The sequence below is a fragment of the Pseudorasbora parva genome, chromosome 13 (genome assembly GCF_024679245.1).
Source record: "Pseudorasbora parva isolate DD20220531a chromosome 13, ASM2467924v1, whole genome shotgun sequence".
Taxonomy (NCBI): Eukaryota; Metazoa; Chordata; class Actinopteri; order Cypriniformes; family Gobionidae; genus Pseudorasbora; species Pseudorasbora parva.
The window spans coordinates 34,427,883-34,444,188 of record NC_090184.1 but is presented as its reverse complement, the minus strand read 5'-3'; the positions used below and the strand labels follow the sequence as shown (position 1 = coordinate 34,444,188).

The 16,306-nt window shown below is 36.7% G+C and overlaps 2 protein-coding genes across 3 annotated transcripts in view; one reads left to right on the top strand and one right to left on the bottom strand.

Annotated features, from left to right (window-relative positions):
* faf1 (Fas (TNFRSF6) associated factor 1) overlaps positions 1 to 8,858 on the bottom strand; it is a 90,540-nt gene extending 81,682 nt beyond the window's left edge. For both annotated transcript variants that reach the window (XM_067414124.1, XM_067414125.1), the window contains exons 1-2: positions 8,577 to 8,858; positions 7,219 to 7,287 (exon numbers count right to left, since the gene is read on the bottom strand). In XM_067414124.1, the coding sequence (XP_067270225.1) occupies positions 7,219 to 7,287; positions 8,577 to 8,627 (120 nt within the window). In that variant the 5' untranslated portion in view covers positions 8,628 to 8,858. The remainder of the gene's footprint in view (positions 1 to 7,218; positions 7,288 to 8,576) is intronic.
* A 1,185-nt stretch (positions 8,859 to 10,043) lies between these two features.
* On the top strand, positions 10,044 to 13,999 carry cdkn2c (cyclin-dependent kinase inhibitor 2C (p18, inhibits CDK4)). Its single transcript, XM_067412729.1, has 3 exons — positions 10,044 to 10,309; positions 10,721 to 11,387; positions 12,920 to 13,999. Exons 2-3 carry the CDS (start codon positions 11,256 to 11,258, stop codon positions 13,289 to 13,291), a joined length of 504 nt encoding a protein of 167 aa, XP_067268830.1. The 5' UTR covers positions 10,044 to 10,309; positions 10,721 to 11,255; the 3' UTR covers positions 13,292 to 13,999.
* Positions 14,000 to 16,306: the final 2,307 nt, after the last annotated feature.

Sequence of the window (16,306 nt, the reverse complement as noted above, 5' to 3'; positions counted from 1 at the left end):
TCAGACGATTTTGGTAAATTTACGGTCGTCCGATTCATCGGATTTGCCGATTAATCAACACCGATAGCTGATTGGTGGAACAATCAGTTATCGTCAAAAACCAATATGCTGCACACACAAAGCGCGCTGACACATCTGACGCGCGTTTAAAACAGCGAAAGGGAAACGGTATGAATACAGAACATTTCAGTACATGTTGCCAAATCATTAAAGTAATTTTTTTGGTGACTAGATGCGCTTTAGCAGCGAAAGAACAGTACGTATGTACTTTGTCGTCTGAGAGGATGATAACATTAGCAGTAACATTTACCGCAAGCAGTTAAAGCAAAGTAACAACTTACTAGGTGATGTAAGAAACCAAACTGTATGGTCATGCATCCGACAGAAATATAAACACATCAGAAACGCATTTGATTTCAATACATATTGTGTTATTTTGATAAGAAAACCGTCAAGTGTTCTAAAAAAGCAAACTGTTTGGATTTATGTGAAATAACATTTAATATAATACAGTAATCCATTATACTTTATATCCAATTTGTAACATTTACTTTATATCCATTTGTAACAGTAAGTAAGGTTAATAAATGCTGTAGAAATATTATTCATTGTTAGTTTTTTTTGTTAACCTTTTTAATGCACTATGAACTAACATGAATGATTAAGATACAATTGTATTGCTCAACTATTATTACACGGTGTAAAATGTATATTGCATATCATTCATGTAAGCTAGCTAAATAAGCTAATAAATCCATGTTAACAAATGGGACTTGCACTCTGTTACCTGGCATTCACTTTCATGTTTCTATATAAAGAAACATTTATTTGTAATATTTTAATGTTTTAGTTATTTTCTAGATTTTTTCTGTTAGAACTTGTCATTTAAATATAATCATATTTACATATGCAATTTAGAATTGCATATGTAAATATGATTCATTTGTTATTATTATTATTATTATTATTATTATTATTATTATTATTATTATTATTATTATTTTAATCTAGTATCTTTTAAAAAACTATCGGTCGATTAATCGGTTATCGGCAAGCTTGGTTCAACCTAGATATCGGTATCAGTAAAATCCACTATCAAATTAATGTGGAAAATGCAGACAGAGTCATAAAATCAGAATTTACTGCATAGTGGAATGTCACGAATTTGTCAAAGTTTTGGTGAATAAATAAAACATAAGTCAGTATTTTTTACGGCCTATGGACAGTACACTCAATCAAATTGCGATATAGTGGCTGTAAATATTAAGCCGCAAAATGATTTTAAATATGAATCCTGCATGTTTCTATATGACTGCGTGAACGGATGGCGCAGACGTGCAGTTACGTTTACCTCACACACAATGAAACTCACTGTTTTTCAATGCATTCTCAATGCAATAATAATATACATGTTTAATTTATACAGTGAAAAATAAGCAGTGTTATTTAACATTAAATCTACCTAAAAAGCATTGTTTATTTCATATGCATATTCTGTTGTATTTATACATTTATTTTGGCCTGCTGAATCCAGTCTATGTTCATTAAAAATTATTTGATAGTGCAGAAATTAACTAGCTAGTAGGCTAGAAGTTAATGTATGTTTTTTTTTTTTCTGCTGATATAAAACATGATCAAAATACAACATTTTTAGTTATTAGTGTTTCACATCACTTAATCTAAACAAAACCCTAAAAGAGACTGAATCATTTTTAAGGCCCTGTTTACAGCTGGTAAAGATTTTGTGTCAATCGGACGACATGAAATACAGGTGTAAACATGGTCTAAAATGCTTTAAGCTGGTTCACTTTACCATAGACTGTAAAAAAAAGATGGATGACGCACCTTCACTCTCTTCCACTAAATTAATTGAAACTGCCAGTGTTCAAATAGGACGCTGACATCTTCATTCTCGAGTCCACGCATGAAGAACGTTTAGTGAAGTCACGAAATCAAGGTCCCGCCCACACTCCCACCTAATCAGTCACACGCCCCTGAACTTATTGGGAAATAAACAGCTATTGAAATGTTGAAATAAAGTTAAAGCTCCAATCTCCTCCCGAAATATCTGTTGGTGACTCAGTGACTTTGCTCAGAGAAGCTGTCAATCATAATGTCACACCCCTGTTTTTACAGCATCAAATAACTGACAAAAAACAACTTATTTAAAAGACACTTATTATGCAAAATTCACATTTGAACATAAATGTGTGTTGGTATTGTGTGTACACAACCACACATGCAGAAGATAATACTTCACGATAATGAAGAAATGCAAACAAAGTCATGTTAGTGTGTGCGATAGAGATAATGCCAAAAACAATTTTTCTGTGCCAAAAATACTCCTTCTGGTTTTTCACAAGTCTCTGAAAGTTTTTTTCACGCATGGGTCTGAGTGGCATCAAAAATGGCGCACACTTCGACCAGGACACCCAACAACGCGATTTGCTCTGCTTAAGGGAAGTTGTTTGCTGCGCTGCACAGATCACAGGACTTCACAAAATACACAATGTCACCAAAGATGTGTTTATGGGTCCTGCACACTGTGCAATTTTTCAAAATCCTTTGCGAATGTCCCTTGTCAGACTGTATGAAAATGATCCCCGATGTAAGCCATGTCACACTGTAAGATCTCAGTTGTCATTAATGTCAGACTGTACGATAGTGAAGGCGCGCTAAAAACAGACGCGCACAAGAAAACTTGTCCGGAGTTTTAAATCATCAATGAATGACGCGTTCAGTAACAGTGAGCTGCATTACACACGGGAATGAAATGCTGGCTATAAAGAAATCTCTAGCTCTCGTTTTGGTCATAGTTTGTCTTGAAAAACTGAGATATTTGACTGTCGTCGTAGGAGAAGTCACACTGCAGGATTGTGTGCCAAATCTTCTGACACTGCCAGAATTTCGTCTGAGGGAAAATTTGATCGCAGCGCTCATTAATCGGCTGCCGGTGAACATGTCAAACTAACGACCAAAGACGTCAGATTTTAGCCTAGGATCAGAGGAATCTTTTAGGATTTGCTAAATTTGTCTCAGATGGCCAAATCGTGGCCAAAATCGCACAGTTTGTTCCTTACATTTTGGCGATGATTGTTTTAAAAACAAGGCCCAGTTCAACTCCGGATTTGCTGATCGTCTAATGCTTATGGAGTTCTCCCAACGATAAAGGTCATGCGTTGTAACCGCAGGCGGTGAGTAAAACTGCTTAAAATGTCTGTGTGGGTTGTTGGCTATCATCAAATAATCACATATAGTTAGTTTTACAATAGAGCACGTGATGTGCACTTTACACATGTACTCTTTTTAAAAAATGACAAATAAAAAAAAATTACGACAACATCATAAAAGTAGAAATTTAAAAGTATCATTTACACAAGTCGCGGATGATATACAGTGACAGTACATAAAGTAACCACAGAGACGTCCTGCTGTAGTCGTTGTTTCTGCTGCTCCTGGATCATATATGTATGGCTGAATCTGATTGATAGCCATTGTTCATTTAGGATAACATTTTTTTCCCCACATTTTCTAAGGATGTCACAGCTTTCAAACGTTCTCAAACCAATAGCTGCCTATGCTCGTGATCAGGGGCGTAGCACCAAATTTTGGGCCCTGGGTACAAACCATCTTGCTGGGCCCCCGTAGCATGTATGTGTATGTATAGAAAACTGACTTCTAAGATCCCCCCCCCCCCCCTGCCTCGGGCCCTGGTTACTCAGTACCCTTTATCCCCCCAGTCCCACGCCCCTGCTCGTGATTCTTTAGCTCCGCCCACACAATACGCCTCTAGCCGCTTAGTTTTATTCGGAAAGACTCGGTACAGCATATCTTTCTTTTATAAATATAATTCAATACTAGGAAAGGCAAAAAGTCTGGTGTGCTCAGGGAGTTGAATGAGATGTTAGATGTTAGGACATAAGGTAACCTGTTTATCATATTAGAAACTTGACTTGCGTGCGTTGAAAATGATGTTATGACGTTACTCTGTGCATTCACTCAGAGGCTGCTGTGAAACTTGTTTCACACTGCTAAGAGTAAAGCGCTTCTGCCAAATAAAACCCTGAAACCGAGGGTAACGCAGATATGACGCAATTGACAGGCGACACCCTCAGACGCTATGCTCAGACGTCCAGTTCCTTGGTTAAAATAGCAATTTTCTCACAATTTACAAATTGTTAGAAACATTTGGGATATTGTAAGTACTCAACTGAACAAAATATATAACACTGGCCTAGTGGTTTTTAGATATTTTATAGCAAAAATACTACATAACGCACCTTTAATAAAATCCAGCTCATATCTGTTGATATGAAGTTGCCAGATTTGAACATCATATTTATATCTGTTTTGCGGAGACACATTTATGTGCCCAAGTGTAAATTAAATAATTTTGATAAATCCCAGCTTTTACACATAGCGCATGTTCTCCAGGTCATGCTTACCCAAATGTCAGCTTTTAAAGTAGTTGGAGCATTTTTAATCACTCGCATCTCGCCTCCCTCTGCCATTGTACGCTACCACGACAAAGTATGTTAGTGGCGAATAACATTATACGTGACGTCAGTAACATTATTATCAGTTATGGTCTATTACTGAACCGATACCAAATAGTCCTCGTCTGCATTGCGATGCATCGAAGAAACTATTCATTTCGACATCCCTACTTCCAGCCACTTGGGAGCGATCAAAACACTTTGGCTTCACTTTTCATGGCCCGTGTGGCACGCTTGGTCAAAACAAATTAGACCAGATTGCTTTCCTTGTGTAGATGCTCATGTGGTTGAATGCAATCAAACAGTCACAAAAGACAGCCTACACTCCACCTACTGACCTATATTATTGGAAGCATGCTAGCCAGACAGGATTTAAACTTTGTTGGCTGAAGAACTAAGTTTGGTTTAAAGATGAAAAACTTTACAAGCACAATGTTTTCTCACCTTTCCTTACTTCTAACATGCACTAACTGCATTCTGCATGGGCTTGTGGGAATCAGAACAGAAACGAGACTGCTGCTCTATGTATGTTTTTCCGTCATCTACTTTCACAATCACATGTAAATTGTACACGCTTATTTTGTCTATTAAATAGAAAGATCTGAAAAAGCCCATACATTTACCAACCCATAGACTCTCCCCTCAAAAAAATCAGAAGGAGAAGGAAGAGAAGGATTAAAACATAAGGTGTAAACAGGAATGTGCCTCCCTCGTCTACTAGTGATCCAATAGACCACAAACGCATCTTAATACCAGGTGTAAACAGGGCCTAAGATAATGAAGATTTCTCACTGGATTGGTTGAGGAACTTAGCCTGACGTGGTTATACTCAATTCTAGTCAGAATACGAGTCTGATACTGCTCCATTGGGCAGTAATTATGGGCGTGTTTCAACCGAACCAGGAAAGACATCAATTGGATAGACCTACAACCAATCAGAGCAATGAAACGACGCATTGTCAATAGTCAACATTACTCATCTCTACTGTTGCCAAATCTGCGTTTTTCCCTGTGGTTGTTTTCCATGTCCGCGGATTGAATTGACCTCAATTATGTGATATATAGACCCAAGAATGCCAATTTTAGCAGGCAACCTTGCCAAAATAACACACATTTCACCCCCAAATGCATTTTTTTCCGGAGACCCCCGGAAGAGAGGTTTGACCCCCTTTTGCCTTCAGAACTGCCTTAATTCTATGTGGCATTGAATCAACAAGGTGCTAAAATGCATTCTTTAGAAATGTTGGCCCATATTGATAGGATGGCATCTTGCCATCAGTTGATGAAGATTTGTGGGATGTACATCCAGGGCATGAAGCTCCGGTTCCACCACATCCCGAAGATTCTCTACTGGGTTGAGATCTGGTGACTGTGGGGGCCATTTTAGTGCATTTAGTACATTTTTCCAGTCTTCAACTGTCCATATTCTGTGAACTTGTGCAAATTGTAGCCTCTTTTTCCTATTTGTAGTGGAGATGAGTGGTACCCGGTGGGGTCTTCTGCAGTTGTAGCCCATCATCCACCTTAAGGTTGGGCGTGTTGTGGCTTCACATATGCTTTGCTGCATATCTCGTTTGTAATGAGTGGTTATTTCAGTCAAAGTTGCTCTTCTATCAGCTTGAATAGATAGATAGATAGACAGATAGATAGATAGATAGATAGATAGATAGATAGATAGATAGATAGATAGATAGATAGATAGATAGATAGATAGATAGATAGATAGATAGATATACACTGTTGTTTGAGGTCAACTAATGATGTTTATGTGGTTTTTACATTTAAAAACATAATAATGAATAAGAAATAGGCTATTTTCTAAACTGGTTTTGAGGCTCTCTCTGAACGCTCGGTTTTGATGGGCGTGCAGCACTGGAGACTTGGAAGTAAATGCTCATGGCTAGGATTGGATAATATTTGCATATTTAATGAGCTTCTGCTCCCCTGTCAGTTCATGTGAGAAATTTTTTTGAGTTATTATCTAGCAAAACATCTTTACCACACAAACACCATCATTTATCTCTCATCCACCCGCAATTGATTGGAATATTATTTTTGTATTACATGGCCCGCCCGATCAGTGGATACAAGCGTGAAAAACACACATGTACACACATGTGCATGCCCGTGCACTTAAAATATCAAGTCAAGAGAGTGAACAATGCAGATCAAGAAAGGAATGTCATTTCACTATTCAAGATTCAGCTCTGCGTGCTAAAACTTTGAATATCTTAACTTAAAATGTTTTAGTTTTTCCAACTTATTCAGTTTTATAGTGCATGTACAAAATGACACCAAATAGACTAACATTACTCAAAGTCTTTTCAAGGAATGCCAGAACTGTCACTTGTGTCCCTCAAAATGTATGACACCCCTGATTATAGCCACAATTGTTAACTGTGAGTTTCATTCTTGTGATTCACACAAGCAAACATAAAAATAAGGCCTTGAATCCAAACATGACAGGCTAGGTTTAACTAAAGTCAATGTAACTGTTATATGGGAATCAAGCTACTACAGAACTGTGCCAGAATGTTCTATGAACAATAGTACCATTAAATAGCATTTGCACTAAACACAGTGGCTTTGTCTCTGTTGTATCACCACAATCAACATACAAACAATAAGCAGGAGGAATAACACACTTGTTAAAATGGTTTGTGGTTTAAAACAAATCTAGCCGTGTCAGTCTTACAGATTTAACAAACAAATTGAATCTTACCAACAAGTCCCAGTTGTTCAGTTCTAGAAGTGTGATCGCCTCAGCAATGTTGTCAATTCCTGTACAGGCCTGAAACAAACGGTGATACTTTCTTATTAAAAATACCAGAAACCAAAAGAAACCAATAAAACTGGCCCAAAATACATTTCTGAGAATATTACTTTTTGTAGAAGTGTAACATATTTGGTTGCAGGCCATATAAAAATGCAAAATTCATTACACACACAAATACATGCATCAATGTGCATACACTCACACACAACTCTTCAAAAGTCTGGGGTTAGTAAGAATTTGAAATAAATCTTTTTTTTTCTTACCAAGACAAAAAATAAAGGGGAAAACAAAAATAAGCATTGTGAAATATTATTACAATGTAACATTCTTTATTGTGATATATTTTAAAATGTTTTATTTCCTGAGATGCAAAGCTGAATTTTCAGCATCATTACAGTCTTCAGTGTCACATGATCCTTCAGAAATAATTCTAATATGATGAATTGGTGCTCAAGACTTTTTTATTATTATTCTCAGTGTTGAAAATTTTTACTGCTTAATATTTTTACGGAAACAATTTTTCATGATAAATTCATTTGATGAATAGAAAGAACAGAATTTATTTGAAATAGAAATTTTTTGACATGTTATAAATGTCTTTACTGTCTTTACTATCAATTTAATGGATCCTTGCTGAATAAAAGTAATAATTATTTTCCTTTTTTAACTATTGACTCCAAACGTTTGAACAGGACAGTACACATTATTAATATATGACATTTGACTTCACATATTAGGTAACGCCAAAGCTTTCTTTAATCTAAAAGATAGCATTGTATTATATGAGATTGAATTATTAGAGATGTTTATCAGTATGTTTAAGCAACCTTCAACTTTGGTGAATGACACTTCAAGATATGTGTTTATGTTTAGTTATGCATTTCAGATGTTACAAATCAAAACACATATTGTCAATACTTGTAAACGCGTGATGGCAGTGTACAAACAGAGAAAACAGTGAAGAGTCATCTGACAGCTTCTGGCCATTACAGGGTCAAGAAAATACAGGTCAGGATTCAGTCCTGAAAGGTTTCCTAGTCCCGGATAAGCAGATGATATGAAAATGATGCATTTTCAACTGTTTGTTCTTACTTTGCCCCGTCATATGCTTGCCAGACTTCGTTTTTGCTGAATAATTCAAACAAAGCCACTGACAGCTGATCATCTCAAGACATGTCAACAAAAAGGAGTGACTTCAATAGTCGTTATCCGTCTAGCACTCAGCAGGCACAAGAACGGATCTGGTCTACACATTCAGACCTTATAAAATGACAGATTATAAGAATACATGCGAAGAAACCCACCTGAAAGTCGGCCAGGATCATTTCTCTGTCCATGTTGCTGTCGGAGGCCATTGCAGTGAGAGGCTAACGACTCATGTAAAAACCCCAAAAATATCAACCTCCGATTTCAAAAGAGCAGCTCGAGACACGGCTTATCAGTGTGCAGCAGATAATTGTGTATAAATGCTGCTCTTGTGGGCCGTGTTGTCAGTGTTTAGCGGCTTTCCGTTTTTCTGTTATCGTCACTTTGCTGTTCTGGATCGGCGTTAAACGCAGCTGCCGTAAAAAAAAAAAGTGCTGTGAACTGTCGCGCAACTCACGCCGTTGGAAAAGGCTGCGTATTTTTAAAGAAGCAGCACAGGGCCGCGGCTGATTTGGATGGACTTTCTTACAAGTGATGTTTAACTAACTTGCGACAGTTTTACAACAGAAAAGGCATTAAAATAGTTTATCAACAAATGTTTATGGGCTCTGTAGGCAGTTCCCTTTTGTCTGCAGCAATTTTTCACTGTTGTACCCGACTAACGTTACCCAAAACGATGTTTTTATTTTGTAAACATAAAGATATAATAATGCCAACCACGATGACTAAACAAATGTTACTTACTCACGATTGTTTATAAGGGCTGATATAATTTTACAGGTAGCTACTCTGGCTACAGGTCATTTATTCTGTGAAAACTCTTAAACCAGTTTTGTTGTTTTGCTGGTCTTAGCTGCAAGCCCTACAAGGCTGGTTTTAGAGAGGTTTAGAGCGATTTTACAGTTGGTCAGGCTAAAAGATATGCTTATTATCTGAGCACCATACTGTCCAGACTAGAAAAACATCAATATAGTTTTAAACCAGGTAAAACCATACAAACAATATAAGCTAGCATTAGTTTCGCTTGTTTTAGCAGCTATGCCTGCTAAGAGGCTGGTTTTAGAGTGATTTTCAGTGGGTCAGGCTAAAAGATAAGCTTTTCAACCAGCTGAACACTACCTTGGCCAGACTAGAAAAACAGCTAGACCATTTTAAAACCATACAAAACAATAAATAAATAAGCCAGATTGTGTTGGTTTTAGCTGGTCTCACAGCCTAGCCCACTAAAAAGTTTACATAACCCCTCTATAACACCAGAAAACAGCATATCCTTGTGTATAAGCCTATATATTTAAGAAGGATGTAGCCTAGCAGTATGAGTCAGTGGTATAATATTAGTGTCAATGTAAACATTAGCTAGGCTACTGTGCTATAGCCTAGAGGCATTCATTTAATTGAATAAACAAAATGATGGGATGGCCAAATATTAGCCCTAACTGGCCATTTTCAGAAAAAAAACATACTTATGGTAGGCCTACGTTCACATGACTGAATATAAACCTTGCAGTGTTTTCCTCCTGCATGTAGCTTGACTGAATTCTACTTCAAACACACATTTATGGCGACAGAAATCTCACACTGGGAACACCAACACTAAAAAGCCTTTACAACTCGAGGATGAATGCTTAGCATGGCAAAATGGTGAGAAATTGAACAGAAAGTGCATCTCTCAGCTTCTCCCAAGCAGTATCCGTTGGGTCCTCCTCCTCCCTCCGCGTCTGTTAGTAAAGTGGGCGGAAGTGTTGGCCCTTTATTTCAAAAACGGAGTGATGTGATGTCAAACAGCGGCAGACTCTCTGACAAAGTCAGCTGTCTTTGCAACCAGCTTATTCAACGCCCAAAAACCATTCGGAGCGGATAACTCGAAGCCCGCGACGTAACCATCCTGCAGGTAGTGGATACAATGTTTCATTTTAAAATGATACATTATGACGTCGTACATCATCGGCTTGAATCGTCACATTCTAACTGCACGCGAGGAGGAATCACAACGACAGAACATTGTAGATAATATTCACGCCTGCAGTTTGAAACGCTGCATCGCAGACCGTAAACATATTAAAGATTATTTCTACGCGTGTCAATTCGATATAGGCGACTGGTGTCAGTTAACCAGTTTTGATAACCCTCATGCCAGCGTTCTTTGATGTGCACATCAAAGAAAATTTGCTTTTGACGTTTCATATTCAAATTGGGCGGGAATCTTGCTTTAAACTTACAACATCCTTGCGAACTCACTGGATGCAAAATAAAAAATGCCTCGCGGAATAACAGTTTTCTCCCTCTATTTATCTGTTTTCAGAGGTCGTTTGGAGGTTTGAAATGACAACATCTGCGAATGCCATGAACGCATCGCAGTTCTCCAGCCCAGTGCACCTGCATATAGTTAATATCGGAGGACTCATGAAAGGGAAGTTTGGCTCTCAGATGCGAGCATTTTTCATGTGACTACTACAGATCTGTTTGAACGTGAGATCATATCTGGACCGAGATCACGGCAGGGCTTCATGTCATTCATGGACAAGGAGAGGAACCTCTCGCGTTGATCATATCAAAGAGGATGTTTGTTTTGTTTTTGTTTTTTTCATATATTGCTTGAATGTCCATATATTTGATAAGAGATGGCATGGCATCCCTGTTTTCTCCGCTGGTTCCGATGGCTTGGGTAGGACGATATTAATGTGGGTGGAACCTTGGCGCATCTCCAACGGATATTTTTTTGGGGGGCTGGAGGACCGGACTATTTACTACAGCTTTGTAGTACGTTTTCCGTATAAACCAGCGTACGTTTTTTTAAGCAAGCATCAGATATATTCTACCTTCTTTGTCGGTATATAATGGCCGAGGACACAGCGATAGATGGATTGTGCACTGCAGCTGCGCAGGGAAATCTGATGGAAATTGAGCAGATACTGCAAAGCAACGTGAACGTTAATGAGAAGAACAAGTTCGGCAGGACACCATTGCAGGTTAGACTCTCATATCAACGAACAACTTTTATATAAACACGGTGTTTATAATGCATAGTATATCAGCCTCACGAAAACAAGTTGTCTTTTTCCTTCTAACAGTCACCATGAGCAGTGGCCTGGTTGACTGACTTCTAACTAAACCTGTGGTTGTTTTAAAAAAGTTTACCTGCAAACCAACAAGTAGCCCTATGCACCTGCTGCAAATGATCTATATTTTATTATGCCAACAAATTAGTGACGCTCGTTATCTGATACATAAAGTATTTATTGTGTGTCCGCTGAAAACGTTTTATTGCACTATATTACGAGCTAAAGGGAAAAACAAACATTAGTGTACTTTTTGTCAGCCTTTTACAATTCATATGTCGTTGTTATTGTTTCATTTTTTTGTAAAAATATCATGGAGTTTGAATTTAATAGGCAATAAGGCCCGAAGTGATTGTAGATCACTTTGGTTTATTTTTTTACTTTTTAGGGTAAGATAAAACTCTAGAATTAAATCAAATTCAAATAAAATATATATTAAAATCCTATAAGCCTCAAGAGACTGTTTCTACTTTTTAAATAAGTTATAAATAAAATATTCTGCCAATGAGAAGGCCGTCTGGAATTACACCAAGCACAATATATAACTTAATTTCGGTCAACGTGAAATATTTTGATATTACTCATATATGCTTGTCGTATTCTCACAATATAATTTCTTAGGTTCAAAATGAGTGATAATCTAAGGGGTAATCCCCATCCTCGATCCTGGTAGCCGTAGCATATTTGGCATATTTATAGGGGAAATGACACATAAAACATTCGTGCACATGGTTAAACTTTTGTTTTATCAACATTACGATTACATGGTAAAATGTATATAAATGAATAAGGAAAGGTGCATATTTTGAGTCACATGTCTGGTCACTTTTAATGTTTATCTTATCACCTTTCACTAGGTCATTTAAATGGTTCTGTGATGTAAAAAATAATAATTAATAAATGACTACAGACATTCCATGTGGTCTCTTAATTAATATGATTTAAAATGCATTCATAATAATTATCCAAGAACGAGCAGTTGTTTGAAATAGAGCATTACCCAAATATTCGTGTGAAGCACTGGTAAACTAATTTACTTATACAGTTCATAGTAAGCTATGTAAAAAAATTCCTGAACTTAATATGTTATCATCAGAAGTCAGAGAGTCATAATTTAAGAGATCGTCGTGTGCTTAAAATAAAATTATTAGTTGTGAACTGAAGTCGTGGTTATTCTTGCAGCACTTCATCGCCTCGATTTCTTTCTATTTGCATTTTAAATCTTAAATAATACACTCATAATGCTTAATTTAAAATGCCCACTTTCACTAATATATATATATATATATATATATATATATATATATATATATATATATATATATATATATATATATATATATAGGCCTAGCATACATACATACATACATACATATATAACTAATTATTTAATGTAACAGAATTATTAGCACCTTCTTAACACGTGTTCTCTGTTCTCTCAGGTGATGAAACTTGGCTGCCCGCGCATAGCAGAGACGCTGCTTCGAGCAGGCGCAGACCCAAGCGTGCGCGACCCCATCCTAGGACTGACCGTCAGTCACGACGCCGCGCGAGACGGATATCTGGACACTCTACAGGTGCTCGCGCAGAATGGTGCGGATGTCAATCTTCTTGACAACAAGGGCAACCTTCCTCTGCATCTGGCGGCGCAAGAAGGATACCTGGAGGTCGTGCAGTATCTCGTATCTTCCTGCAACTCGCAGCCCTTTCTGTGTAACGCAAAGGGCCAAACGCCTCTTGACCTGGCGTCCTTACACAAAAAATATAAAACTGTGGAGTGGTTAGAGAACATTCCGCCTTCACAATCCAGCTAGAGATTATGGGCCTGCGTGTTTTGTTGTTCAACAGAGGTGGCAGACAAATGCAAAATGCAGGCAACTACCTCTTATTGCAATGTAAAATATCGGGCTCAGGGCTTGTCTTTTTGTGAAGAATTAACATTAGTCATTGCATGTAATCCACACAGCCGCCAATTTCAACTGGATACATAAAATTATTATATATATATATATTTTTTTTTCAAATATATTTTTCAGGTCACCCAAGTCTGCATTTTAAATTTGTAGATAATTTCTATCACTATAACCTTCAAGCTCACACCTGTCATGTTCTGTTTTCTAACAAGAACAATTATAATAAATTAATTGATGTGCTCAAAGAAACCTAATCTCCTTTTATTATTTTATAGTAGGCATAATTGCACTATAACGTTCAAACTGTTTTGTTTGTTTTTTATGACATTAAATTTGCACTTTTGCTTGTAATTAATGCCCCTTAAATGTGAAAAATTGTCTTTTGTCATATTGAAAATATTAAAACCTTGCAAAATAACCAAAGACACCTGTTAAACGGTTTCAGTATGTTTTCATGACGTTGTGTGTTTAACTCTGGCCTCGTGTCATTGAAATACGGGTTGGCCTAGAAAACATTTATGAGACTGTATTAAAAACATGGAACATTTGAAACTGTTGTTTGATGTTGTCGAATGTGTAAAGCAGGCTAAATAAAACGCTGTGACGTTAGCAGGGGCAGAGTTGTATATATGTTTAGTAGAACACCAGTTGTCTGCCGTTCCCTCTGTAAACAGAAACACTTACAGTTGACAATTATCAGATTTAGCTCTCATTGTAGTTCGAAAAAGTGAAACTAAATTATTATAACGCACATTTTCATGGCCCTATAATTCATTTGACGTGAATTGGCCACATTTCTCTCACCTTTTCAAATGTTGTACAGGTCAACAAAATTAGCTCACGCCACGAATTATAATTGACTTGTTTAATTTATAAAATAAAAGTCATTTCAATATTTTTTTTATTTATAAGATTAAAAATAAAATAATAATAATAATTTCCGGTGTAACTCTCCGGAGATTGTTAACCAAAAAAGTGCCATTAAAAGTAAGTAGTAGTAGGTAGCCTATAGTTTGGCACGCTCTTCTCATTTTATTTCTTTACAACCGGCGAAGCCAGTTTGTTTTTAAAAATACTAGCCAATTATTCAAAAAGCACTGTGGCATGAGTAACAATCAGGAAAATATTTTTGAGATATTTTGACCTTTTCATGACAAGGCACGTCTTGTTCAGGTCAAACAGAGTAGGCCTAATGTTACATTCTCTAATCTCAATTATTCATGATGTTTGAAGAAAAAGGCAAACAGTTTTACATTGATTCATATGTTTTTGTATATATCACATGTATTAAAGGTGCAAAGACAGTATTTTAGTTATAAAGTATAGTTAGTTATTGAATCCGTTTTTATAGAAAAAGTTAGGCTTTGTTTTGGTTTTCAAAATATAGCCTATGAAACCAACATGGATACGAAGATTATCTAAAAACTTGATACATGTGTTTTAAACTAGATTTATAAAAGATTCATTCTATAATCTCGCACATCTTTATTTGTTGTTGACCCATAAATATCGAACCAACAACAAAATCGCTTGCGCAGTGAAATGCGTCATGTGGGTATACATTATTTCTGTGCTTTCTCTCACAGTACCTAATCTAAAACAAATATTTTGACGTGCGGTGTGTGGCAGTACTTTATTTCAACCATTTTAAACCAGACTACAAACGGGAGTGAGCACATATTTTAACCACGAATTCGTATAAGCTGCCATATTATCTTGGATAAGCAATACGCTTTTATTTTAGGGTTCGCGCGCCGTGGACACATAGGCTGTTTTTGTTCGTACAATATAAAAGGATAAACAGCGAATGATAAAATGGTGACTCTGTAAGGGTTTTCAACCCGATCACACATAAAGGTCGTGCAGCAGCAGAAATCCGTTAGATCGGTGGGAGGAAACAGTCTGGCGCGCGGTGCCAAGATTTTCGAATTTAGGCGCTTTCGGTGTAAAAAAACAAAAACGGTGACGATTCTCTCCAATCGCACTCTGCAAGAGAAGACGAATCTTATAATGTGTTTGGCGCTTCTAAACGCAGTTGTTATAGTTATGGAGATGCCATGCAGTGATCTTCTTCCTGGTTGCCCGGCTGCGTAAAGTCTTATAGAAACGCACGATGCTTGACAACGCTTTGTCCTTCAAATCTAATGAATTGCATTTATGACAATTATTCAGCTCTCAACGTGGGTTTATATCGACTGTCATCGATGAAATAGGTAAATAATATAACGTCTAAATATACACAGCTCTAGACATGTTTGGGCATGTTTGTGGTCAGTTTAGCACTCATGTATGTTTAACAATTAAAAAGAAAGCTTTTTATGTTTATTGGGAGAACTATGTGTGAGTTCATCAAAACAATAACTTTAATAAATCAACGTAACATGTTGAATGTAAGATTTTGTTGAAGATTTTGACACCTGTCAGTGCTGAAAGCAAAACAATTTGACCTTTGCATTCTCAATCATGTCCAGATTATGTTGTATGATCATCTGCTCTCTACATATGTATATTTGCATGCATCCTTGCTAGCCTGTGATAAATTGTGATATTTTGTTTATAAGTTGTAGTACTCCCTGAGAGCAAAATATAATTTCTCTTGAAAGTGGGTGTAGAGGGCTCTGACCTTTCAGAAGAGTTTGATGGAGCTGATTGTTAAAAGTTAAATGTGAACAGTCGTTTCATATTCTTAATGTATGTTTTCAAAATTGTTGTGTGTACAATGCAAAATATATTTGTTCTATATGCTGGAGAACATTTTAGGAGAGGCCTACATATTATTTTAATACAAGTAAAAATGAACTGCATTAGGATTAATTCTGTGTAAACAGATCATTTATTGCTCATTGAATAATGCTGTTTTAAGCTCAGAATGGATTAAAAGTTTTATTTACTTTAATTTATAAAAAAATATATAAG

Bases quoted from the DNA above. Each gene is read 5' to 3' on its own strand.
- cdkn2c (XM_067412729.1), top strand. From the start codon at position 11,256: ATGGCCGAGGACACAGCGATAGATGGATTGTGCACTGCAGCTGCGCAG. The intron at 11,388-12,919 runs GTTAGACTCTCA...CTGTTCTCTCAG, and splicing joins TCGGCAGGACACCATTGCAG to GTGATGAAACTTGGCTGCCC.